Consider the following 25,614-nt stretch of genomic DNA (forward strand, 5'->3'; position numbering starts at 1 on the left):
ACATCACGCAAGCAGCCACAACTGTCATTAAGAGTGTCCATGATTGAGTCTTTGAATGAAGAGATATCGATGATGAATGAAAAACTAAATGAGACGGAAACTTCATCATCGCCAATGATTTTGTGAATCACTTATTTAAATGACAACAGCGCCACTTGTTGGCCAAAATTCACGCTTGAGGGTTGATCCTACAAAGTTCAAAGAGCAATGAGTCAAACGTCTTTATAGCTGAAAATCGAGCATTCGTTTGTTTAGGCAGCCGGTAATATGTGACCATAAGAACCGTCATAAGATTACCTTTCAACCTGCTTCTTGTGTATTTTGTCCATTTGCTTATTGTTGTTGTTCCCTAATTTATTTATGTGGCACTAAGTCTTCGGTCCATCTGGTGAGAATGAGAGAATTATGAAAATTAACATCGCCTAGGCAGGGAATCCTAGTGGTTAGAGCGTTGGACTAGAAACCGAAAGATTGCAAGTTCAAATCCCCGAGCTGTCTTTCTGCCCCTGAACAGGCAGTTAACCCACTGTTTCTAGGCCGTCATTGAAAATAAGATTTTGGTCTTAACTGACTTGCCTAGTTTTTAAAAAAGTGGTGTGTTTCTGCAGATATTCTCGACATTAGTAAGTATTTACAATAAATAGCCTCGGTATCTGACTGAAGACATTATTAACTCTCAGAAATAACACGAATAAATTGCTTTATGCATATATGAATTTAACAAACAATTACACATGCGTTCAAGAATACATCACATGATATATTGTTTTACGGTTTAGGCTCAATAAAAAATAAATATGAGATGTTCTGATTTGTTAGATAACATTTCCGCATTGATTTAAGCCCCGCCCCCTCCAGGCTATATTACCAAAACACCCCCACTGTCTCGCCAGTTGTCAGCTGACTGGTAGTTGGCAATACAGTAGTACATCATGATCGCGACGCTGAAGTGTACAACATTATTACTTGCTGTTGTTGTCTGCCGGGCAACGCAAGATTATGGTTATAATGATGTCGAGGAGCCTACTCTGGGCGATTCTCAGTATGGATCTCTCTGGCCGTTGCCTCAGAAAGTCAAAATGTCAACGGTAGCATTCAAACTCAGCGGTGCTAGTTTCCAGATAGTTGACGCGAAAGAATCGTCTTCCGGTGCGAGCTGCAGCCTTCTTCAAAATGCATATCGAAGGTAATATGTGATTGTGAATGAATTGCCGCCTACGTATTTTCAAAGACAAGCCTACATCAGCATTCTGCAATGTCAATGTTCGTTTAGCGTTGACTCTGTTAGATTTGAAATCATTCACGTTTTAGTTAATTTTTTATTTGAATACAGTTTAAAAGTCAAAACGTTTTTCATAAGTAGGCTATGTGCTGAATAGAGCTGTGACTGTTGAATGTGTTTTATGCATAGAAATTCACCCATTTTTTCCCCCACATAGTCACATGAACTGGTTTGTTCCTTCTTCCTTGTCCTGCAGGTATGACGAATACATATTCCCCATTTCCAGAATGCAAGGGCAAAACAAAAAGAAGGCATTTGCCTCTGATGTGTCTGAGTTACAGGTGTGGATCACATCAGCTGACTCAGAGTGTGACAGCTACCCCAGTGTGACATCTGACGAATCATGTGAGTGCCCTGACATGATGTTTGTCTTCCTTGTTGGTGCTCTACGCCAGGTTCTGTATTCACAAAGCATCTCGGAGTATGCTGATATAGGATCAGATTTCCCTTTTAGATCATAATGAATACGATTATATGTACAGGGAGACCTGCTCCGAGATCAGCGCTTTTTCTCTGAATTCAGACCCAAGTTTGCAAGGTTGGGACTCTAGCAGGGTAAACACAAATAGCAGAGTCTTCACAAGTATAGTTGAGGGGCCTTCCCAGTGGGATTGAGGCCCGGGTCTCGTCATCCTACATCAGTGTTTAGGAAGGTATTAAGGTATTCTGCCAGTATAGCTTACGTCAGTAGTAGACAGAGAGAGAAAGATTACCTAGAATGTCTTGGAAGATAATAGGTCCGTAGGCATAAGACCACCGGATCATTGTTGTAAAGACACTAAGCTACTGTTTCATGAATGCACACCAGTAGTACACATGCAAGTTTGGTCTTAGCTGTGTCTTAAGGCCCCAAACAAAAAAAAAAGAGAAACTAACATGCATTTACTTACTCATCAAAGAAGAAACAGCCACTTACCTAGATGGGTAACAGTGACATATGCATGCATTTTAAATCAGTGGGCATTATCGGATGTACAATTTTTTTTTTTTTTAAGAACAACATAGGATTGACAGTCTTCTTTCTTCTGCCTGTTCACAGACGAACTCTCGGTGGACTCTCCTGTTGCTGTGCTGAAAGCACCTAAGGTGTGGGGCGCGCTGAGAGGTAGGGGTCATGGCTTTTATGCTATACACACACACTTTTTTTGCTATGTTTATATTGGTGAAAGAAGTTTGGTCACACCTGTGAGGCCTTCCTCTATTTACATACCTATATTGTTATAACGTTTCACTTGTTTTCATAACGCTTGTGCAACTTCTGTGGTTGCGTTGCATAGCATCTTGTGTCTAGATCTTGAAAGCTACAGGAAATATTGTAATTCATACCTACGTACTGAGAGGAAAGCTTGCAAGCATTTCATTGTGCTGTGTACAACACTACACTGTATCCTATGCAGATTACAATAAGCTTTGATTTGATTAGATTTGAGACTATATACATATCCAAGAGGTTGACAGTGTGTTGTAAAGCATGTGTTTACAATCCTGTTGTGATTCTGTTGATTAATCATTGTCTATGTGTCTCACTTTTTATTACCAGGTCTGGAGACTTTTAGCCAGTTGGTGTATGAGGATGAATATGGAGCAGTAAGTTGACATGAGTGCCATATGAATAGTTTGTTAAACAAGGAGGCCTCGCCCATGTCTGAACACCAGTCACATGATTGAGGAAGTAGCCTACCTTACTTACTTACTGTAGCTCTATTCCAAGTCATTCTAATGCATTTCGCAATTCAGTTCCCAGCAACTTAGCAAGCTATTTTCAATTCCACATTGTGGTTTTTGCCTCAGTGACTCCGTATTCATCAAATTGATTCAATTGTAGAAATAATTCAATGATACTTCTATTTTTTTTTTTGAATGGATCATTTTCGATTTCTTTGTTTTATTTTCACAGAAAAGCATCAATAGGACAGAGATTCAGGACTTTCCACGGTTTGCACATCGAGGCCTCTTATTGGACAGCTCTCGTCACTTCCTGCCCATCAAAGTCATCTTAGCCAATCTGGTTAGAGAGGACGATACATGCGATTTCTGATTTCAGTTCACTTTGTTGTTATGGTTAAATGTTTGCTTTGGCCATATGATAAAATAATATGTATATTAATGGCATAACATTACATAACATAATGTCATCATAACCTCATTCTCCCCTTACCCACACGCAGGAAGCAATGGCCTGGAACAAATTCAATGTGTTCCACTGGCACATAGTAGATGACCAATCCTTCCCCTACATGAGCCGTACCTTCCCCCAGCTGAGCCAGCAGGTGAGTGGGTAGGCAGGCAGGCAGACGTTGTTATCAATAGCCTAGTCCCATTTCAGCTGCTATACCTACAGCTTTCACACACCTGAAAAGACCAGATGGGCAAAGGTGACATGGCAGAAATGATACGCTGAAAAGTATATGCTGAAAAGTATATGGTGGGAGCGTCACAAGCCTTGTGGTCTTGGTGGATCTATCACCGTATTGCTTACACCAAATCAGTCATTTCAAAGTTGTAAACGTGTAAGGGCCAGTGTAAAGGCTCAAACTACTCAATGCATATCCATATGTATATAATGATTCCCTTTGTGTATGACAGCTTTTGTTTTGATGTATCGTTGTTCTGCAGGGAGCATACCACCCGTACACGCATGTGTACACGCCCTCTGACGTGAAGATGATCATTGAGTTTGCTCGCCTCAGGGGCATTCGTGTCGTCTCTGAGTTCGACACCCCTGGACACACTCAGTCATGGGGCAAAGGTGAGTGTGGGGTCACTTAGGGGTATTTCAGATGAAAGTCGTCTGGCTGTATCAAGGGGTTCATTTCTAGGGGGTCAGGGTAGTCTTCTGTCCTTTGAGACATGCACATTTTCATAATATTTTTGTAAGAATTTAAGTGAAATATGCAGCTACCTGATATTGCCTTGGTTTTATCTGCTCCTCTCTCATGCCCCCTTTCCAGGCCAGAAGGACCTACTGACCCCCTGTTACTCTGGAGCCAGCCCCTCTGGCTCGTTTGGACCGGTCAACCCTATCCTCAACACCACCTATGACTTCATGGCCATGTTCTTCAAGGAGGTCAGCACAGTGTTCCCTGATGCCTACATCCATCTAGGAGGAGACGAGGTTGACTTCAGCTGCTGGTGAGAGGCTTATGGACATTTTACATTTGTCATTTAGCAGACACTCTTATCCAGGGTGACTGGCAATCGGTGCATATAACAACTACGTTTAGCAGGGAGAAACAACCACATGTAAGTCATTGCTAGTAGACCCTAGCAGATATTTCTTTCAAAAGTGACTTAATCAAAGTCTAAATATTCAGTACCAACTGACCCACAGACTCCTTATCCACTACAAAGGTACAGTATATGACCACAATTGTCAACAGCCATGTGACTCTGGCTTGTTTGACAGTCAATGGAAATGAAATCAAAATAGTACTGCAGGCTGTCTCCGCCAACATCAAGCACATCAATAAGAACACTCTACTTTATGCCTCTGTGATCCACAGGAAGTCCAACCCAGACATCCAGAAGTTCATGGCGCAGCAAGGCTTTGGGACCGACTACAGCAAGCTGGAGTCTTTCTACATTCAGAGGTGTGTGGCTTCAGTTAGACATGGCCTTAAAGTGAAAAAAATATTAAGTCATTCGGCCAACCTAAAAAAAACACAGTAACTTCCGCATATTCTACAAATGTCCCACACCATTGTCCGAAGATTAATTATTCATATTTTCATGTGGTTACTTTCTGTCACATGATAGGCTCTTGGATATTGTCACCACTACTAACAAGGGCTACATGATCTGGCAGGAGGTGATTGACAATGGAGTTAAGGTAACAGAGCTGCAGCATTTATTAGCACAGGCAGAGAGAAAAGCAGCCTCTCTGATATTTAGAAATCAGACACATTTTCTGAAGTGAAATTCTCATATTTCTATGTTCAAAATATCTTCAGTTATAGTTTAAGTCGAAGGTTACATACACTTAGGTTGGAGTCATTAAAACTCGTTTTTCAACCACACCACAAATTTCCTGTTAACAAACTATAGTTTTGGCAAGTCGGTTAGGACATCTACTTTGTGCATGACACAAGTAATTTTTCCAACAATTGTTTAAAGACAGATTATTTCTCTTATAATTCACTGTATCACAATTCCAGTGGGTCAGAAGTTTACATAAAGTAAGTTGAATGTGCCTTTAAACAGCTTGGAAAATTCCAGAAAATGATGTCATGGCTTTAGAAGCTTCTGATACGCTAATTGACATAATTTGAGTCGATTGGAGGTGTGGATGTATTTCAAGGCCTTACCTTCAAACTCAGTGCTTCTTTGCTTGACATTATGGGAAAATCAAAAGAAATCAGCCAAGACCTCAGAAAACAAATTGTAGACCACAAGTCTGGTTCATCCTTGGGAGCAATTTCAAAACGCCTGAAGGTACCACGTTCATCTGTACAAACAATAGTACGCAAGTATAAACACCATGGGACCACGCAGCCGTCATACCGCTCTGGAAGGAGTTGCGTTCTGTCTCCTAGAGATGAACGCACTTTGGTGCGAAAAGTGCAAATCAATCCCAGAACAGCAAAGGACCTTGTGAAGATGCTGGAGGAAACAGGTACAAAAGTATCTATATCCACAGTAAAACGAGTCCTATATCGACATAACCTGAAAGGCCACTCAGCAAGGAAGAAGCCACTGCTCCAAAACCGCCATAAAAAAGCCAGACTACGGTTTGCCACTTTACATGGGGACAAATATTGTACTTTTTGGAGAAATGTCCTCTGGTCTGATGAAATAAAAATAGAACTGTTTGGCCATAATGACCATTGTTATGTTTGGAGGAAAAAGGGGGAGGCTTGCAAGCCCAAGAACACCATCCCAACCGTGAAGCACGTTGCTGGCAGAATCATGTTGTGGGGGTTCTTTGCTGCAGGAGGGACTGCTGTACTTCACAAAATAGATGGCATCATGAAGAAGTAAAATTGTGGATATATTGAAGCAACATCTCAAGACATCAGTCAGGAAGTTAAAGCTTGGTCGCAAATGGGTCTTCCAAATGGACAATGACAAATTGGCTTAAGGACAACAAAGTCAAGGTATTGGAATGGCCATCACAAAGCCCTGACCTCAATCCTATAGAAAATTTGTGGGCAGAACTGAAAAAGCATGTGCGAGCAAGGAGGCCTAAAAACCTGACTCGGTTACACCAGCTCTGTCAGGAAGAATGGGCCAAAATTCACCCAACTTATTGTGGGAAGCTTGTGGAAGGCTATCCGAAACGTTTGACCCAAGTTAAACAATTTAAAGGCAACACTACGAAATACTAATTAAGTGTATGTAAACTTCTGACCCACTGGGAATGTGATGAAAGAAATAAAAGCTGAAATAAATCGTTCTCTCTACTATTATTCTGACACTTCACATTCTTAAAATAAAGTGGTGATCCTAACTGACCTAAGACAGGGAATTTTAACTAGGATTAAAAGTCAGGAATTGTGAAAAACTGAGTTTAAATGTATTTGGCTAGGGTGTATGTGAACTTCCGACTGCAACTGTACCTTATTCACTTCTTACCTGCTATTTACTTAGTAGTGCATGTGGCTTCATGGCTTGGCTCCTATCTATATATATATATATATATATATATATGTTAGAGTAACAAAGTAAAAGCTAATACTATCTCCTAACCACCACCAGACCTGGGTTTCAAATACTGAAAAAATGTATTTATCTGTGCCTGTTTGAGCTTGCCTGGCTTAATAAACCAATAGAAAAGTCCCAGAACTGCAAATCCCGCCCATCTGGCACTCCAGGCAGACTCAAGCAAGCGCTCAAAGTATTAGAATCAATTATTTCTAACCAATGTCTGACCACCACATCTGCAAATAATAAACATGTTTTCTGAGTAACAAATCAGTGTAATACTTGCAGCTGAAGTCAAACACAGTAGTGCATGTGTGGATGGGGAACAAGTTTGAAGAGGAGCTTCAGAAGGTGACGGAGGCGGGCTTCACCACCATCCTCTCCGCCCCCTGGTACCTAGATTACATTAGTTACGGACAGGACTGGCAGAAGTACTACAAGGTCGAGCCGCTCAGCTTCAATGGTCAGTTGTCTTCATCAGACACCTCCCTTTTGTTGGGCCCCAGTAAGATTAGCTGACGTTATGGCGTTGGCTAATGGGGATCTTAATAAAAAAATATGTAATCATCAAATAGTGTTTTAATAATCACATCGTGTTAAAAAAAGAAAAGAAAAAAAAGAGGACCGGGTTCTAGGAGATCTGGAATAGCTCTGAGTTTTGGCCTAACATGCCACGGTTGAAAATGCAAAAATTGTCCTTTCAAATTTGAATGACTTCATTCAACAGGTCTGCACTTGAATATTGCACAGCTGTATCATATTGAAACATCTGCTCTCTGGACCAAAGTCGTAGTGTACAGAGACATGGTTCTTGTTGGAAGGTGTTTTTTTTTTTTTGACCAACACACGGGAAACCTGACAAACTACTTTTTTGTATCCAGCTTTGGTTCATGGTAGAGATAGAGATTGTTGTTGTTGGGTAAACCAGTTAGGGCTGTACATTGCCTTTTGCTTGGTATTCATTTTGGTTCTGGTCTAGGTTGAGGCCTATGTCTGTCTCGTTTGTACTGTAACATTGAACTTCTTGATTTGATTATTGTTGCTTGCTGCAGCGCGTTAGGCCTTCCAGATACTAGCCCTGACAACTCTTGCATGCTCACTTGGCGTACATGATTCATGGCTTCACAGCGCTGCTCTTATTTCGGGGTACATTCAAGATCAGCAACACTGTAACATGTTGAACATTTGTAAGCAAGAAGTTGACGTGAAACCTTACATATGCAGCCAACTTCAGAACTTTACTCCATTTTGTTTTGTGATGCCCCACCATGAAGAGAGAAACACCCATGCGTTGAAAACCACCTCGCTGGAAGCATCTTGCAAGGGGACAACTTCAATTTCTTCTCTACAACGTTTTGCGTCTTGAATGTACCCGGAGGCACGCTTATCCACGGAGGGCTCTCCTGTGGCATATTCTTTCTTCTTTTTAAGTATCTTCACCCCCCCCCCTCCCTCCCCCCAAAAATACTACTCTACACTAAGTAGTACTAATACACCTAAATACTAAGGATACTCCTCAATCACATGTTGCATGTGTATCTACAGTATGTGATGTGTGTCTACTGTATGTAGCTGAAGGCTGACACGCTAATCCACGTGTGGAAAGGCAACCAGCAGCAGTACCAGGCTGAGATGGCAAGGGTCACAGCATCAGGCTATCAGGCCCTGCTCTCCACACCCTGGTACCTGAACCGCATCTCCTACGGCCAAGACTGGCAGGCCGCTTACAAGGCAGACCCACAGGACTTTAATGGTGTGTGTCTCTATCTGGCCACTTTAGACAGATGCTTTATTTCTGAAAAAAATACTACTCTTTGCTGTGTGATTTTTTTTTTTTTTTTTTTAAGGTTGGAGTTTCATGTTTTTATTTTTTTATTTTACATCGACTGGTCGCGACGCTTATCGCGATACGTCACTGTATATTTACATTAGGGCAGCAAGGACCAATACATTGACTTTTTATTGTTTGTGATAAAGGAAGACTTTGCCCTGCCCATGCTGTTCTAAATTCATAGCTGACTCGTATAACACAGGTCTAAGGTCCAACCCACCTGCTCTGAGCCCGAACAGGGAAAACGCCTTCCGTGCCAAAAGCCATCCACTTCTGTCTTGTGATCCGATGGTCATGCGTTTTTTATTTCTGTGCAACTTACTATAAGTGCAACCCTGTTGACTGAAGTAGTAGAATGAATAACACAGAATAACTCCATTCCCATCATTTTAAAGATTAAATGCACATACAGAAACCTTTCCATGTGATTGCCTCCTGACCCCTGAATTACATTTGACCTTGTGAACCCAGGCACAGATGCTCAGAAGAAGCTGGTGGTCGGGGGAGAGGCCTGTCTGTGGGGGGAATACGTGGACGCTACCAACCTGACCCCCAGACTCTGGTACGCTGCAGACAAACCCAAATGTTAAAAAAAAAATTTTTTAGAGGATACCTTTCCTCTCCATCCATTTTACACTGCACTGTCTGTAATATTAGTCTGTGAAGATGTTTCTCTCCTATCCCCAGGCCCCGTGCCAGTGCTGTGGGGGAGCGGTTGTGGAGTGGCAAGGAGGTGAAAGACATAAACGATGCTTATAGTCGTCTGATCCAGCACCGCTGTCGCATGGTCCAGTAAGTCGCCCCCATAGAGAAACGTACTGTTCTATTTCATTCTGTGGTGCGCCCCCCTTATAAGAATTGGTGCAAAAAATCTCTTGACTCAAGTATACTGTCGTGGCCAAAAGTTTTGAGAATGACACAAATATTAATTTCCACAAAGTTTGCTTCTTCAGTGTCTTTAGATATTTTTGTCAGATGTTACTATGGAATACTGAAGTATAATTACAAGCATTTCATAAGTGTCAAAGGCTCTGCAATCCGCCCTGGCAGGCTGTCAATTAACTTCTGGGCCACATCCTGACTGATGGCAGCTTATTCTTGCATAATCAATGCTTGGAGTTTGTCAGAATTTGTGGGTTTTTGTTTGTCCACCCGCCTCTTGAGGATTGACCACAAGTTCTCAATGGGATTAAGGTCTAGGGAGTTTCCTGGCCATGGACCCAAAATATCGATGTTTTGTTCCCCGAGCCGCTTAGTTATCACTTTTGCCTTATGGCAAGGTGCTCCATCATGCTGGAAAAGGCATTGTTCGTCACCAAACTGTTCCTGGATGGTTGGAAGAAGTTGCTCTCGAAGGATGTGTTGATACCATTCTTTATTCATGGCTGTGTTCTTTGGGCAAAATTGTGAGTGAGCCCACTCCCTTGGCTGAGAAGCAACCCCACACATGAATGGTCTCAGGTTGCTTTACTGTTGGCATGACACAGGACTGATGGTAGCGCTCCCCTTGTCTTCTCCGGACAAGCTTTTTTTCCCTCGGATGCCCCAAACAATCGGAAAGGGGATTCATCAGAGAAAATGACTTTACCCCAATCCTCAGCAGTCCAATCCCTGTACCTTTTGCAGAATATCAGTCTGTCACTGATGTTTTTCCTGGAGAGAATGTGGCTTCTTTGCTGCCCTTCTTGACACCAGGCCATCCTCCAAAAGTCTTCGCCTCACTGTGCGTGCAGATGCACTCACACCTGCCTGCTGCCATTCCTGAGCAAGCTCTGTACTGGTGGTGCCCCGAGCCCGCAGCTGAATCAACTTTAGGAGACGGTTCTGGCGCTTACTGGACTTTCTTGGGCACCCTGAAGCCTTCTTCACAACAATTGAACTGCTCTCCTTGAAGTTCTTGATGATCCGATAAATGGTTGATTTAGGTGTATTCTTGCTGGCAGAAATATCCTTGCCTGTGAAGCCCTTTTTGTGCAAAGCAATGATGACGGCACGTGTTTCCTTGCAGGTAACCATGTTTGATAGAGTAAGAACAATGATTCCAAGCACCACCCTCCTTTTGAAGCTTCCAGTCTGTTATTCAAACTCAATCAGCATGACAGAGTGATCTCCAGCCTTGTCCTTGTCAACACTCACACTTGTGTTAATGAGTGAATCACTGACATGTCAGCTGTTCCTTTTGTGGCAGGGCTGAAATGCAGTGGAAATGTTTTTGGGGGGATTCAGTTCATTTGCATGGCAAAGAGGGACTTCACAATTAATTGTAATTCATATGATCACTCATAACATTCCAAATTGCCATCATACAAACTGAGGCAGCAGACTTTGAAAGTTTATATTTGTGTCATTCTCAAAGCTTTTGGCCATGACTACAATATGGTAACACCCTCTTTTTCTTCCTGTCTTTTCTCTCCCCTCTCACTCCATCTCTGTCTTCTCTTGCTCTACTAGGCGTGGTATACCAGCTGAGCCTCTGTTTACAGGTTACTGTGCACATGAGTACAAAGGGGTATGAGCTGACAGCCACTGTGGGGCTACAACCTGAGAAGCAGCGTTAATGGGAGCAATGGGAGAGAGAGAAATAATCTAAATTTGAACACAAATCAAACTTGATTGTCTTCATGACTTTATTGATGCACTGATATGAGCCAAATTCTGCCTTTTAAAAAAATTGTTTCTTAAAACAATCCTCATTCCAATCAATGTCACAAATTGATTGTGTGTAGGAACACCTTTTTATATTAATGTTTGTATGAATTAAAATAAACTTGCAGAATTGTGTGTGTGTGTAAACACTATAGTGATGGACACCCGAAGTGCGACGCAGTTTACCGATTCATGGAAATTACACATTTCATCACAATATCATCTTTTATACAATTGATATACATTTAATGACTGATACCGCCACTTCTACAATATGTTCAACAGAAGTACTGAATGCCCACATGCATGTTCTTGACCCGATTTTCATGTTTGCACAGCAAACACCCTCACAGGAGTGTGTGTGTATATATATATATATATATATATAGTGCCTTCAGAAAGTATTCATAAACTTTTTCCACATTGTATCACAGCCTGCATTTAAAATTGATTAAATTGAGATGTCACTGGCCCATAATGTCAAAGTGGAATTATGTTTTTTGAAATTAAAATATGAAATGTCTTGATTCAACCCCATTTGTTATGGCAAGCCTAAAGTTCAGGAGGAAAGATTTTCATATGTTGCATGGACTCCGTGTGCAATAGTGTTTTCATTTAACCTTGAAGTAGGCAAGTCGGTTAAGAACCAATTCTTATTTACAATGACTGCTAAACCCGGATGATGCTGGGCGAATTGTGCACCGCCCTATGGGACTCCCAATCGCGACCGGATGTGATACAGCCTGGATTCAAACCAGGGACTGTAGTGACGCCTCTTGCACTGTGTCACTCAGGAGCCCGTTTAACAGTTTTTGAATGACTACCCCATCTCTATACCCCACACATATAATTATCTGTAATTCCTCAGTCAAGCAGTGAATTTCAAACAGATTTAACCACAAAGACCAGGGAGGTTTTCCAATGCCTTGCAGAGTAGGACATGTATTTTTTCAAAAGCAGACAAATATCCATTTGCTCCCTCTGAGCAAGTTATTAATTAGACTTTGGATGGTGTATCAATACACCCAGTCACTACAAAGATACAGGCGTCCTTCCTAACTCGGTTGCCGGAGAAGAAGGAAACCACTAATTTCACCATTAAGGCCAATGGTGACATAAAAACAGTTAAGCGTTTGATGGGTGAAAACTGAGGACGGCTCAACATCATTGTTGTTAAACCACAATACTAACCTAACTGACAAAAGTGAAAAGGAAACATTTGCAACAAGGCACGAAATTAGGGTTTCCCAAACTCGGTCCTGGGGCCCCCCCTGGGTGCACGTTATAAATAAATATTTAAGAAACCCTCACTAAAGTAATACTGCAAAAAATGTGGCACGGCTTTTGTCCTGAATACAACGTGTTATGTTTGCGGCAAGTCCAATACAACACATACTGAGTACCACTGTCCATTTTCTTCAAGCATAGAGGAAAACTTGGTTCCGTCTGCTTTCCAGCAGACACTGGGAGATGAATTCACCTTTCAGCAGGACAATAACCTAAAAAACAAGGCCAAATCGACACTGGGGTTGCTTACCAAGAAGACAGTGAATGTTCCTGAGTGGCCGAGTTACGGGTTTGACTTAAATCTACTTGAAAATCTATGGCAAGACCTGAAAATGGTTGTTTAGCAATGATGAACAACCAATTTGACAGAGCTTGAAGAATTTTGAAAAGAATAATGGGCAAATGTTGCACAATCCAGCTTTGGAAAGCTCTTAAGAGACTTACCCAGAAAGACTCACAGCTGTAATCGCTGCCAAAGGTAATTCTACAAAGTATTGACTTACAGGTGTGAATACTTATGTAAATCAGATATTCCTGTATTTATTTTTCAATAAATTAACTAAAATTTCTAAAAACATGTTTTCACTTTGTCATTATGGTGTATTGTATGTAGATGGGTGAGAGAAAAATATATTTAATCCATTTTGAATTCAGTCTGTTACAACATGAATAGTTTCTGAAGACACTGTAAATGGACATTCCTGCTGGCTTACATTTCCCAGAATTCCTCTTCCGTCTCTGCGTGATGTCATCAGGCGAGGCCAGCCATCTTGTTGAGCAGGGCATTCTGGTGTTGGGGGTTCATGGCCTCATAGATGTCCAGCTGGAGGGAGAAGGTGGCGTTGCCAGAGGTCAGAGTTCGCAGGGCGGTGGAGTAGCCCTGAAACAGGAGGAAAGATTAGATCCATTACAATCTGGTAAAGGAGGGATACTGCAGTGTCACTTTTTGACTCTGATACAGTATATTATTCAGCTAAGATGCATTTAGAATATGCTGAAAATTATGCGCCATTCACTAGCAGCGGACTTGATTCGCTAGCAACAAGACGATGAGAAATGTACAAAACAGAAATAGCGAAACTAATTTTAAAAAATGCACTTTTATACTATATTGGTGGTGTTGTCTGCCCTGTCACTACAGGAGGTTTCCACGGCAACATTGAACCAACCTACCATCATCTCAGCCAGGGGCGCGGTTGCCAGCAGCACCTTGCTGTCATGGCGACTCTGGATGTCCCGGATGGCCCCTCGTCTCTGAGCCAGGTCACCCAGCACAGAGCTCAGGTGCTCCTCCCCCACCGTCACCTCCAGTGACATCACAGGCTCCAGCACCTGCCCCCCCGCCTGCCTCAGAGCCTACAGGGGACAGAGACAACACTGTTACTAGCGTAGTATTAGTAATAATATGAGAAACAGGGTCACTGTTACTGGCGTAGTATAAGTAATAATATGAGAAATAGGGACACTGTTACTAGCGTAGTATTAGTAATAATATGAGAAATAGGGTCACTGTTACTAGCGTAGTATTAGTAATAATATGAGAAATAGGGTCACTGTTACTAGCGTAGTATTAGTAATAATATGAGAAATAGGGACACTGTTACTAGTGTAGTATTAGTAAGAGTAATAGGGACAATGTTACTAGCATAGTATTAGTTATAGTAAGAGTAATAGGGACAAAGTTACTAGCGTAGTATTAGTAAGAGTAATAGGGACAATGTTACTAGCATAGTATTAGTAATAGTAAGAGTAATAGGGACAATGTTACTAGCATAGTATTAGTAATAGTAAGAGTAATAGGGCCACTGTTACTAGCGTAGTATTACTATAAAATTAAATCAAATGTTATTTGTCACATCCGCCGAATACAACAGGTGTAGAACTTACCGTGAAATGCTTATTTAAAAGTCCTTAACCAACAGTGCAGTTAAGAAAATATTGAATAAATAACAAATACAAAAATAAAATAGTAACAATAAAATAACAATAACGAGGCTATAGACAGGGTATACTGGTGCCGAGTCAATGTGCGGTGGTACAGGTTAGTCGAGGTAATATGTACATGTAAGTAGGGGTAAAGAGACTATGCATAGAGCGAGTAGCAGCAGCGTAAAGAAACCCATATCGCTAATGCCTTTCTCCTTCTATCGAAACTCACATTGTGTACACAACACTATCATGTGCAGGTGTTGATGTACCTTGAGCATACAGCGGGACACGCAGGCAGACAACATAGCTAGAGACGTCCCCGGCTCCATGCTCACACTCTGGATCATAGTGGACACGCCCTGGACCGGGTAACCAAGCAACGGACCTGGGAGAGTGAGCACATAATGCACTTATTGAGTATCAGAATAGGGGCTGTAACAGTACAAGACTCATCGGAAATGGGGGTCTTCTTCCATAATCTGGTCGAGTTCCTTCTTCCATAATCTGGTCGGTGTGATGTCGTTACCTTGGAGATAAGAGCTGTTTACTCCGTTCTCCACGGCGTCCCTGACGTCAGGGGACAGCTGCTCCTCCACTTCCTCATCGTAGGTGATTTCACAGGAAGTGAGCGAGGAGGAGGAGGAGTCCATGATGGGGCAGACCGCCACGCTCACAGTCACCATGTGTCTCCTCTCCCCAACTGTACGGTCCAGCGTGTCTGAAACACACACAAGCAGGAAGCACAATCAGGAATCAGAATAAGGAGAATCAGTACGATCTACACTGATTGGAAAATATGGTTTCCTCCTCCGTACTGATTGGCATACTATACCTGTGGTGGCCACTGATTGGAGGATGGTCTCCCTGTAGGCCACCTGTAGAGGTCCCAGGTGGGTCTCGATGCCGTACTCTCTCCTGATCCGATCATGGAGGATCTCAATGTGCAGCTCTCCCATTCCGCACAGAATGGTCTGGCGGAGGAGACGGTAGGTTAAATTAAAACCATTAAAACAGATGTTGCATATTTTATTAGTCTAATATTATATGCTAGCTAGCTAACATTCATTCAATCAATCAACACTTTCAACCAAGCAATTAATCAATCATACATGTTCCTCCTGTACAGGTGGTATTACCTGTCCAGAGTCTGAATCTACCCTGACCTTCAGGCTAGGGTCTTCTCTCTGGAGGCAGGTCAGGGCATTCTCCAGATCTAATAGAAAACAGAGGATAATAACATTCATAGGTTGTTATAACAGTGTTACAAGAGTTTTAGGCCAGGTGGCTCAAACAAGCCTGTAGAACAGTGCATGGTATGAGGGGATTTGAGCAGGGATCCCATGCTTAGTAATGGCTGCAGGGACACTGACCTGCCTGTTTAGACATAGTGGGGGGTTCTATGGAGCAGAAGAAGACAGGCTCGGGGACCTCCACTCCAGCCAGCACCAGACTGGCCTGCTCTCCACCCATCTTCCCCTCCCCCTCCTTCTGGGCCCGCCGGACCGCGGCCGCTGCCGAGGCCTTGGAGGACACAATAGTGTCCCCTGTCACTGTCTGAGAGAGAGAGGGAGTGAGAGAGGGATTTTTTGTAAACATAATGAAAGATTGCTTGGAAGTGAAAGTGTTTGGTTTAATTGTCAAGCCACTGTCACCCAACAGATTCAAAACAATGTTTCAGTTTCAAAAACATATTGCTCTTTACTGAGAATGGATGTGTTTTCAATTCCAATTTATGGTGCGGCAGGTAGCCTAGTGGTTAGAGCGTTGAACTAGTAAACGGAAAGTTGCTAGATTGAATCCCCGAGCTGACAAGGTAAAAATCTGTCGTTCTGCCCCTGAACAAGGCAGTTAACCCACTGTTCCTAGGCCGTCATTGTAAATAAGAATTTGTTCTTAACTGACTTGCCAAGTTAAATAAAGGTTCAAAAAAATCCAAAACAGGTATTCTCTCAAAGAGGCCTACCTGCTTGAGGCCCACACAGAGTGCAATGTTTCCTGCAGTCAGAGAAGGTATCTCCACATGCTGGTCAGCAAATGGCAGCAGCAGCCGACTCATCCTCTCTCTACAGTGGAGAACAGTGGAATTCAAAGTGACAAGCACAGTAATTAGAAAACTAACAGTACTTGAGTTTATTGGCACAGCCTGAGAATTTGTAAGATGCACCATTTTAGAGGGCTCCGACTGAGTTATACCCAATGCAACAAAACCTTAAGAGATACAGAGTTAATTCATTGATTAGCATTAATTGAATCCCATTCAGCAAGCTGCTGTAGCAGTAAGCAGGTATTGGGTAGTAGTGGGATGGTGATGGACCTACGTACGTGTTGTTCCTGTTGATGTTGAGGACAGCAGACTGGGGCTTCATGGTCCCAGAGTAGATCCTCACAAACACCAGAGGACCTCGCTGCTTGTCATGCACCACCTTGAAGGCCAGGGCACACAGGTCATCCTGGTACCAACGCCTGTGTGAAGGGAATAGACCAAACCGAATCAAACTGGGTCTGATTCAAGAATAAATCCCTGACTGATATATGTGGTAGAAAAGAGTAGTGGCTTCAGCCCAATGATATGGATCAGATTGAATTACATCTTGGTTAGGTATCCCACAAAATAATGTTATAGAAAAGTCCTATTGGGGTTAGAGCAGAGTGGGCTATTACGGATAACACATATTGTTGACTCTACAAGGTAAAGGTTAAATGTTACTCACACCATGGTGCCTCCTGTTTGGGGCGAGGAGATAGGCTGTGATGGAGTTCTGGTTAGGGGTAGAGGTTGGGGGATGTACTCACACTAGGTCGTGGTGCCTCTCGTTGGGGGCAGGGAGGTAGGCTGTGATGGCGTCCATGAGAGGCTGAACACCTTTGTTCCTCAGAGAGCTCCCACAAAGCACAGGGACTCCTTTACGTGCCAGAGTCACCCTCCGCACTGCCTCCTGGAGCTGGAGAATACACAATACACCAGATACACACACAATACCACATGCAGAACCCAGTCCTACTGCTAAAACACAAAGATCAAATTGTGAACACAAGCCTGGGTCAAATACCACTTCCTCCTGCTGCGCTTCCTCTTTCCATAGAGTGGTTTCTGGTAAGATGTTGGCCCTTGCTGTGTGGTATAATGATATTTTCCTCAGATAAATCTTGCTTACTTTGGCAGGAGGTACCGCATCAAAATTTTCACCGTAACCTCCAAGTAACAGCTCCGCAAACTCATCATCCAGATCAGCAACCTGTCAAGGAAAAAATGCAAACGCCAACTATGACACATAGCATTTACACATGTTTTTACTATACTTGTGTTTTTATAGCGATCTAAGCTATCAACAATAGCATAAAAATAAGCACTCGATGACAGTTGCCATGATGATGTCATTTCCTTTACCTGTTCTATCAGAGCTGCTCTGGCCTCCATAGCGTCCTGAAGAAGTTCCGGGTCATCTGATTGGCTGAGGGATTTGGTCTCAAAGACACGGCCATCCTCTGCTCTGGATTTCACCCGCCACGTCATTTGCTGGTTGGTAATCAAGTCAATCAATCCTGTGAAGCTCTTCCCGCTGCCAATTGGAATCTGTGTAACCGGTTGTTTCTCATTTATACTGCAATGTATGTCATTTGATATGGAGGCATTATCACAGCAGGGAAGCTGAACAATGTAAAATACATAGAAGGCCTATTGAGAATGTTGTCTACCTGGAGGAGCACAGGATTGGCTTTCAGTTTCTTCTTTATGCTCTCAATGGAAAAGTGTAAACTATATAGAACAAAAGAAAATACAATTTTATCAAAATGAACACTGTAGTCCCACATCCTAACAGCAAGCATGAAGATATATGTCTGGTTACAACAGAAGGGAGTCACTATGTGATGCTGGTTGTTTTACCTGGCCCCAGGCTTGTCCATCTTGTTCAGGAAACAGATACAGGGTACATGATGTTTCTCAGCCTGCCGCCACACTGTCAGAGTCTGAGCCTGGTGATATCGCAAGACACAACACAGAACACACAGCCATACTGAGTCACTAACACACACACACATTTACAATACAATCAACACCTCGAATTCTAGGTCAGTTCAATTACTATCTTTTTCTACAGACAATAGTCAGAAAAACAGAGATGCATAGGCCTATTTCAGTACAGGGTGGGAACATGGCATGGTATCAGGGCTTGACTCACCTCAACGCCAGCAGAGGCATCAAACACAGCCACCGCCCCATCCAACACACGCAGGGCTCGCTCCACCTCCAGAGTAAAGTCAACATGTCCTGAAACACCCACCCACACACACAGTGTTGTACTATGGAGGGTCTATGGGTTGATTTTGTGCCAGGGTTGCCTGTCTATAGGATTCGTGTTTGTGTTTTTGCACGATTTATTGAATGGGACTGGCTCTGTACCTGGCGTATCTATGAGGTTGATCCTGTGCTTTTTCCAGTCGAAGGTGACTGCAGCAGACTGTATGGTGATTCCCCGCTCCCTCTCCTGAACCATGAAGTCTGTCACAGTGTCCCCGTCATCAACATCTGGGAAACAAGAAAAGAGAGATAAATTGAGTTGCTAGCTTGGGACTCTGTTAAACAATGCAGGAAAAAGCTAGCAGAGGACATGGAATTGAAATTGAATTACTGACCCCAACCCGCGCATCCCCCATGTCTATCCCAATCCCCTCCTACACACCTCCCAAGGCCCTGGTGTATCCAGAGTAATACAGCATTCTCTCGGTGGTGGTGGTCTTCCCTGCATCTATGTGTGCCATGATGCCAATGTTCCGGATTCTGAAGACAAACGATAGTGATTATTACATCTGATATTAAGGGGCTACCAAGGACCATGAAGTAGGCTATAGAGTAGTAATAAACCTGGGCTGGAGCTAGTTTTACCACTTACTTCGATATATCTGGATTGACCACAGCTCGTGGGGATTTGACATCATCTATAGGATATTAAATAAGAACTTACGAATTTGTATTACAAAAGCACTGAGAGATCATCAAAGTTCAGTCTAATATGGGAATGGGACATGTGATATACCTGGCAAAAAGCTGTACTGTCTTCTTCCTTGTAATCTCCACTTGCACGTCTGTGGTCCATTCTTCAGTATACTTTTACCCTACGCAACCCAACACAGAGCAATACACATTATCCATAGACAACAGTAGCGACTAGTGACAAATAGCCAACAGTACACAGCCTTTTAACCACGTTTGTCCCTGAAATGTAAATCTTACCCCCCCAACCAGGACATTGAACGTCCCAATGCCTATTCCCAGGACAGCCCGAAGTCGCATCTTCAACCTGCTTCGGGCTTACAAACGTATTCCAGTGAAAATATTGTAGACAGTCTTGACATGGACAGGGCAATGTCGACTGCTCTGTGTGAATGTCATTCATCAACCATAAACCCTGTTGGCATTGAACTGGCTGTCAAATAAGGTAAACACATTCTCTAAATGTGTATAACGTATAACGTATTAATTATCTCAAATTATCAACAGAAAATTATAATAACATGTATCCACATCGATTCACGCTTTCCTTATAAAGTGCATCTTCAAAATACACCCCAAGCAGCAGTCCTATCTGAATTTAAGTTCCGGCTTTGACTTTTAAAATACATGTGTATTTATAGTTTAATAGTTCTGACTATTTAAAAAAATAGTAAAACCGTGCTGATTTGTTTTGATAATGATTTGATCAACTTACTACGAATTACTAATAAATATGCACCGGGACTGCTCAGGAACTCTCGTACCTGGTTTCATTCCGGAATTTGTTTAAGCGGACACTCCTATTACATACTTCCTCTAAAATATTGGCTTCGGAAAACAACACCAACGACCCAAGCCTCTAGCAAAAACAACGAAAATAATCCAAATTTGAAACAACAAATTCGATCAAATAAGTATTGTATCTGAATACGTAACATTCAATACACAAAATGGTAAGATATCCACATATTTCACGTTCTTTATAACACATAATTTGATATGGAAACATTCTAGCATACGAAGTTGGCTAGCAACATGTGGCAGACATCCGACTACTAGCTGCTATTCAACCAAGAATTGTCTTTTGACATTGTGATGGGAGACCTGTCAAAAGACAATTATTGGTTGAATTGCATCTATCCGACCACATGCAGTGTCTAGAATTCGTTATGTTGGTCAAACTGCTCTGGATTTAAAACCACGGAATTGTTTCAAGTACATAATGGCCAATAAATTAACGTTATAGTTCATTTATTTGACCGAAATTATTAAGAATACGCCCGCTGGTCTGAATTGTTTTGATATTACCTTAGTTTACGTAGCTGGCTAATCTGTCAGCTATATATTTGATTGGTCCCACGTATGTTCGCCCTGTCATGCCAAACATATTTTAAGGATGTTTGATACATTAGATTTCAAGCCCACCTTGGAAATGAATGTTCAGAAATCATTCATTATTTCTGATGTTTGTTGACTTAATACGTTCAGAAAGCCTTAAAGAAACTATTAAAATGTGCCTCCTACCTCAGCCCCAGAACGAGCACATTGAGTTACATCGCAAGCGCCATGGCCAACGCCTGGACCACCAGGAGAGGAAGAGGAAGAAGGAGAGCCGTGAGGCCCACGAGCGCTCACACAAAGCCCGTAAGATGATTGGTCTGAAGGCCAAACTCTACCACAAACAGAGGCACTCTGAGAAGATCCAGATGAAAAAGACGTAAGTACAGTATAAACATAGATGAGTAGTACACACTACAGTAGTATAGTAGTGTAGCACACTACAGTAGATCAACCAATGGTCTCCTTTTATAGAGTGCAGAGTATTGACTCTTAGGATTTAGGTTCAGGGACATGATAGATATAACAGGTTTAATGCCCTATTTTTAAATGAACTCCTTGGTTATGACATTGTAATTAAGACATCGTCTAGTAACTGCTATTGTCAAAATGTTGATTGAAATGGCATATGCCATTGCCACCAATCCAAAATGTTTGTTGACCTATTGGTGCCAACACCACTTGTCTTACCACAGCCTCAAGATGCACGAGCAGAGGAAGACCAAGCAGAAGAACGATGACAAGACTCCTGAGGGAGCAGTACCAGCCTACCTGCTCGACAGAGAGGGACAGTCCCGCGCCAAGATCCTCTCCAACATGATCAAACAGAAGAGGAAGGAGAAGGCTGTGAGTATTCAATGCCTTTCTTTTACTTGTTTGTGTTTTCGCCACCATGTCTCACTGAAGACAGGTAATAGTGTCTGGCCATATGATCACATATAAAAGGGAACAACACCTAGGTTCATCTATTGCCAACCTGCATGCATTTTGCGCACCATGCAAACAATTTGAGGTCAAAGTACTCTGGTATGAAAAACTGAGCCATTCAAGAGAACTTGGGCTAGGAGGGAAAAATCTCTAGTTCTCTGCTCCGGCCCGTCCCCCGTAGTCGTAGTACTATTTTCCTCCCTCGAGCTGGATGGCAGATCTCCACTTTTTCCGTTGGTACCACTGATGTGTGAGGAAAAAGGGTAGGGAAAATGGTGTATTAGTCAAGCACTATTATTTCGTAGTTAGCTCCTTAGCTAAGGCATCATTGTGACTAAGGTAGTTAGCTACAACATTTAGCGAGAACACTTTCTTGCCTGCACATGCTATGATCTCCGCAACGGTAGTAGGTGCGAGCGCATTGACGTGCAACGAAATGTGCAGTGTTGCGGTAGTTCAGTGCGCGTCGCTGCGTGGATGTAAACAGACATGGCAGGGAGAGTTGTTCCGCTAATGCCGTCTTTCACAGAGTTATGTTAGACTGTTACAGATTTGTAGACCTACGTTAATTCATCCGTTCTTGATCTCTAGGTTTCAGGAAATGGCAGTTACAGTTAAAATAAATAAAAAAATACAGCCAATTGCTCCAACTTCCTGAGGGGGGAGTTGACTGACCCCATCCGGACCTATAACAGTCTATAGCCTGCCATTCCTACTGAGCCAGTCTTCTGCCAACGTCATTATTAGGCAAAACAAAGGTGCATTTGCCTATGATTTGAGCAGTGTTGCACGCGTGAGGTCCGCAGGGCCGGGATTGCCACTGCGGCGTTGAAATGGTACTCATAAAAATGATTCAAGGTTGGCATGTCTGCTATTGTCAGATGAATTGTTTAAAATGTCAATGTAATACTGTAGACTGTTTTCCCGCACTCCCATTAAAACTAGTCCTGGATTAACATGCACTTTCAATGAAATCGGCCCTAAGTGTGCAAAGCACCAAGCCAGTTTAGTTAAAAACAGGTGTCCTGCTATATTCTCTGATCTAATCTTGTGTTTCTCCCTGTAGGGTAAATGGGAGGTGCCCCTGCCCAAGGTTCGAGCCCAAGGGGAGACGGAGGTGCTCAAAGTCATCCGTACGGGCAAGAGGCAGAAGAAGGCCTGGAAGAGGATGGTCACCAAAGTGTGCTTCGTAGGCGACAACTTCACCCGCAAGCCTCCCAAATATGAACGCTTCATCAGACCCATGGTAAGGAGGAAAGAAACACGACTCACTAGCATACAGTGTATATAGCAGTGTTGGATTGAAACTCTGATATGTAAACACCCTCGTTATCGCTGTGAACATCAGTTTAACTGACTACATTTTTGTCATTTAGCAGACTATCTAGAGAGACTTAGTTACAACCAGTGAAATCAACTAAATTAGGTAAAACAACCTAAATTGACTTTGGGGAGCATAGGTCATTCACAAACTTCCTCCTGCGGGTTTGAGGAGGTAAACAACTTAAATTACCTGAAATAAATGTCCCACCATCGTCTGCCCTTCCCTCTCTCCAGGGTCTACGGTTCAAGAAGGCCCATGTGACCCACCCGGAGCTGAAGGCCACGTTCTGTCTGCCTATTCTGGGGGTGAAGAAGAATCCCTCGTCACCCCTTTACACCACTCTGGGGGTCATCACCAAGGGAACCGTGGTAGAGGTCAACGTCAGCGAGCTGGGCCTGGTCACGCAGGGGGGAAAGGTCATCTGGGGTGAGATATCTCCTATCCTCTCAAATGTCTATGTCTATTGATAGTCATCTGGATCAGTATGGGACAGTTTCCCGGCCACAGATTAAGCCTAGTCCTAGACTAAAAAGCACTTTCTGTGGAGATTCTCCATTAAACATGCTTCTTAGTAGGATGTCATTGTAAATAAGAATTTGTTCTTAACTGACTTGCATAGTTAAATAAAGGTTCAAAATAAATACAAATTAGTACACTACTAGGCTACAACTGTGTACACAGTACCAGTCAAACGTTTGGACACACCTACTCATTCCAGGGTTTTTCTTTATTTTTACTATTTTCTACATTGTAGAATAATAGGGAAGACATAAAAACTATGAAAGAACACATGGAAACATGTAGTAACCAAAAAAAGTGTTAAACAAAATATATTATATTTGAGATTCTTCAAAGTAGACACCCTTTGCCTTGATGACAGCTTTGCACACTCTTGGCATATTATGATGAATGATTTTCCAACAGTCTTGAAGGAGTTCCCACATATGCTGAGCATTTTTTGGCTGCTTTTCCTAGCATTTATGAGGCCAGCAAACGCGTTCCTTACACGCTAGGAACGCATTTTTCCTCCAACGTTATATTGAAAGGGCGCCTCTCGGTCCCAAAACACACGTTTTCTGGAGACTTGTGGGAGGAGTGCTGATGACGTTGCCCACGTTATGCTTTTTCAGAAGCCTGATTGCATCCAGACTGAGGAGAAATCCACACACAATGCATCTCTGACCATCTTCTGAAGTGGTCAGCTCGATCTGAACACAGTCAGACCACAAAGCGACTTTTGTGTGTCTAGACTACCTAGGAATACCTAGGATAGGATAAAGTAATCCTTCTAACCCCCCCCCCCCCCCCCCCCCCTTAAAAGATTTAGATGCACTATTGTAAAGGTGTTGTTCCACTGGATATCATAAGGTGAATGCACCAATTTGTAAGTCGCTCTGGATAAGAGCGTCTGCTAAATGACTTAAATGTCATGTAAATGTAGACATGTCTTTTCAATGTGATCTTTGTATTCTGATAGCAGAAGTCACATGTAAGTGTCAAGTGTAGACACAGCCTTATTCACCTTCTGAAGTGTAGTGATTTAAAATGTCATTTATTTCTCTTCTCTTCAGGTAAATACGCCCAGGTGACGAATAACCCAGAGAACGATGGCTGCATTAATGCTGTACTGCTGGTGTAAATTAAGAACTCTATGGGACGGTTCCCTGGACACAGATGAAGCCAAATCCTGGACTAAAAATAATTTAATGGAGATTTTCCAGTGTTTTTATAGTCCGGGACTAGACTTAATCTGTGTCCGGGAAACGACCCCATCAATACAGACTGTGCCTGTAACATACAGCCAGAGCTATGGCTGCCATGGTATAACAGACCAGACCAGGAACACTGAAACCTCTGGGTATAAACCATGTGTGTTCAGCCGTGGAGAAAATCAAGAAAACACAGAAAAGATCAGATGCAGTATTTTGCAACAAGGTGTCTTGTAACTAAATACTAAAACATGCTCTAAATATAAGGGGGTTGTGCTTTTGTCATAAATTTGTTATATAAATAGTTTTCTGATTGTTTTTGACTGCTCTGAGAAGTTTCCAGTGTTTTTTAGGGGGGAGGGGTCAAAACTGATCAGATTACTTGAAAGAGCAGTAAACATGAAAAATTATGGCGCTATTAATGTGAGAAAGGGGTCCCCTCCACAACTCAGAGCAGGCCAACACAGTGGAGCCACAGTTTGAGACAGATGTGATACCTGCAGTGATACTGATGCTCATCTACTGGAGTACAGGTCTTATACACCTGTATTGTATGTAGGGCTGTGCTACGCTAATATACAGGGCGGCAGGTAGCCTAGCGTTTAAGAGCGTTGGGCCAGTTACCAAGAGGTTGCTGGTTCAAATCCCCGAGCCAACTAGGTACCTGCTGTTGAGCAAGGCACTTTACCATAAGAGCGTCTGCTAAAT

At 42.6% G+C, this 25,614-nt stretch overlaps 3 protein-coding genes across 5 annotated transcripts; 2 read left to right on the forward strand and 1 right to left on the reverse strand.

Moving 5' to 3' along the window:
* Positions 1-876: 876 nt before the first annotated feature.
* LOC120020927 (beta-hexosaminidase subunit beta-like) lies at positions 877-11,551 on the forward strand. 2 transcript variants are annotated; one of them, XM_038964567.1, is made up of 14 exons: positions 877-1,186; positions 1,479-1,627; positions 2,322-2,387; positions 2,823-2,869; positions 3,180-3,290; positions 3,451-3,552; positions 3,899-4,031; positions 4,234-4,414; positions 4,786-4,872; positions 5,039-5,111; positions 7,211-7,385; positions 9,225-9,315; positions 9,441-9,545; positions 11,205-11,551. In XM_038964567.1, exons 1-14 carry the CDS (start codon positions 933-935, stop codon positions 11,266-11,268), a joined length of 1,638 nt encoding a protein of 545 aa, XP_038820495.1. In that variant the 5' UTR covers positions 877-932; the 3' UTR covers positions 11,269-11,551. The 2 variants fall into 2 exon arrangements, with proteins under 2 accessions (XP_038820495.1, XP_038820494.1); XM_038964566.1 differs by lacking the exon at positions 7,211-7,385 and adding an exon at positions 8,495-8,675.
* A 304-nt stretch (positions 11,552-11,855) lies between these two features.
* On the reverse strand, positions 11,856-20,160 carry gfm2 (GTP dependent ribosome recycling factor mitochondrial 2). Of its 2 annotated transcripts, XM_038964565.1 has the most exons (21): positions 19,849-20,160; positions 19,652-19,730; positions 19,508-19,553; positions 19,298-19,395; positions 19,018-19,143; positions 18,797-18,885; positions 18,502-18,590; positions 18,312-18,372; positions 18,004-18,189; positions 17,771-17,851; positions 17,409-17,557; positions 16,938-17,078; positions 16,579-16,678; positions 15,986-16,169; positions 15,752-15,828; positions 15,448-15,586; positions 15,142-15,333; positions 14,885-15,000; positions 13,860-14,042; positions 13,400-13,566; positions 11,856-12,898 (listed from the first exon to the last, which is right to left on the reverse strand). In XM_038964565.1, exons 1-20 carry the CDS (start codon positions 19,906-19,908, stop codon positions 13,438-13,440), a joined length of 2,325 nt encoding a protein of 774 aa, XP_038820493.1. In that variant the 5' UTR covers positions 19,909-20,160; the 3' UTR covers positions 11,856-12,898; positions 13,400-13,437. The 2 variants fall into 2 exon arrangements, with proteins under 2 accessions (XP_038820493.1, XP_038820492.1); XM_038964564.1 differs by lacking the exon at positions 11,856-12,898 and having other exon boundaries at positions 13,278-13,566.
* Positions 20,161-20,420: 260 nt separating this feature from the next.
* Positions 20,421-25,235, forward strand: LOC120021217 (ribosome biogenesis protein NSA2 homolog). The gene is made up of 6 exons (XM_038964878.1): positions 20,421-20,561; positions 21,138-21,325; positions 21,642-21,792; positions 22,940-23,119; positions 23,431-23,623; positions 24,769-25,235. Exons 1-6 carry the CDS (start codon positions 20,559-20,561, stop codon positions 24,834-24,836), a joined length of 783 nt encoding a protein of 260 aa, XP_038820806.1. The 5' UTR covers positions 20,421-20,558; the 3' UTR covers positions 24,837-25,235.
* Positions 25,236-25,614: the final 379 nt, after the last annotated feature.

Source organism: Salvelinus namaycush, chromosome 26 (genome assembly GCF_016432855.1).
Source record: "Salvelinus namaycush isolate Seneca chromosome 26, SaNama_1.0, whole genome shotgun sequence".
Taxonomy (NCBI): domain Eukaryota; kingdom Metazoa; phylum Chordata; class Actinopteri; order Salmoniformes; family Salmonidae; genus Salvelinus; species Salvelinus namaycush.

Excerpts from the sequence above, each read along its gene's own strand:
- gfm2 (XM_038964565.1), bottom strand. The coding sequence starts at position 19,908 with ATGCGACTTCGGGCTGTCCTGGGAATAGGCATTGGGACGTTCAATGTC. Across the intron at positions 19,396-19,507 it reads GTCAATCCAGATATATCGAA|AATCCGGAACATTGGCATCA; the intron begins GTAAGTGGTAAA and ends GTTTGTCTTCAG. Across the intron at positions 18,190-18,311 it reads CCAATCCTGTGCTCCTCCAG|ATTCCAATTGGCAGCGGGAA; the intron begins GTAGACAACATT and ends CCGGTTACACAG.
- LOC120021217 (XM_038964878.1), top strand. Across the intron at positions 23,120-23,430 it reads AACGCTTCATCAGACCCATG|GGTCTACGGTTCAAGAAGGC; the intron begins GTAAGGAGGAAA and ends CCCTCTCTCCAG. Across the intron at positions 23,624-24,768 it reads GGGGGGAAAGGTCATCTGGG|GTAAATACGCCCAGGTGACG; the intron begins GTGAGATATCTC and ends TCTTCTCTTCAG.
- LOC120020927 (XM_038964566.1), top strand. The coding sequence starts at position 933 with ATGATCGCGACGCTGAAGTGTACAACATTATTACTTGCTGTTGTTGTC. Across the intron at positions 2,870-3,179 it reads ATGAGGATGAATATGGAGCA|AAAAGCATCAATAGGACAGA; the intron begins GTAAGTTGACAT and ends TTATTTTCACAG. Across the intron at positions 4,415-4,785 it reads GAGGTTGACTTCAGCTGCTG|GAAGTCCAACCCAGACATCC; the intron begins GTGAGAGGCTTA and ends TGTGATCCACAG.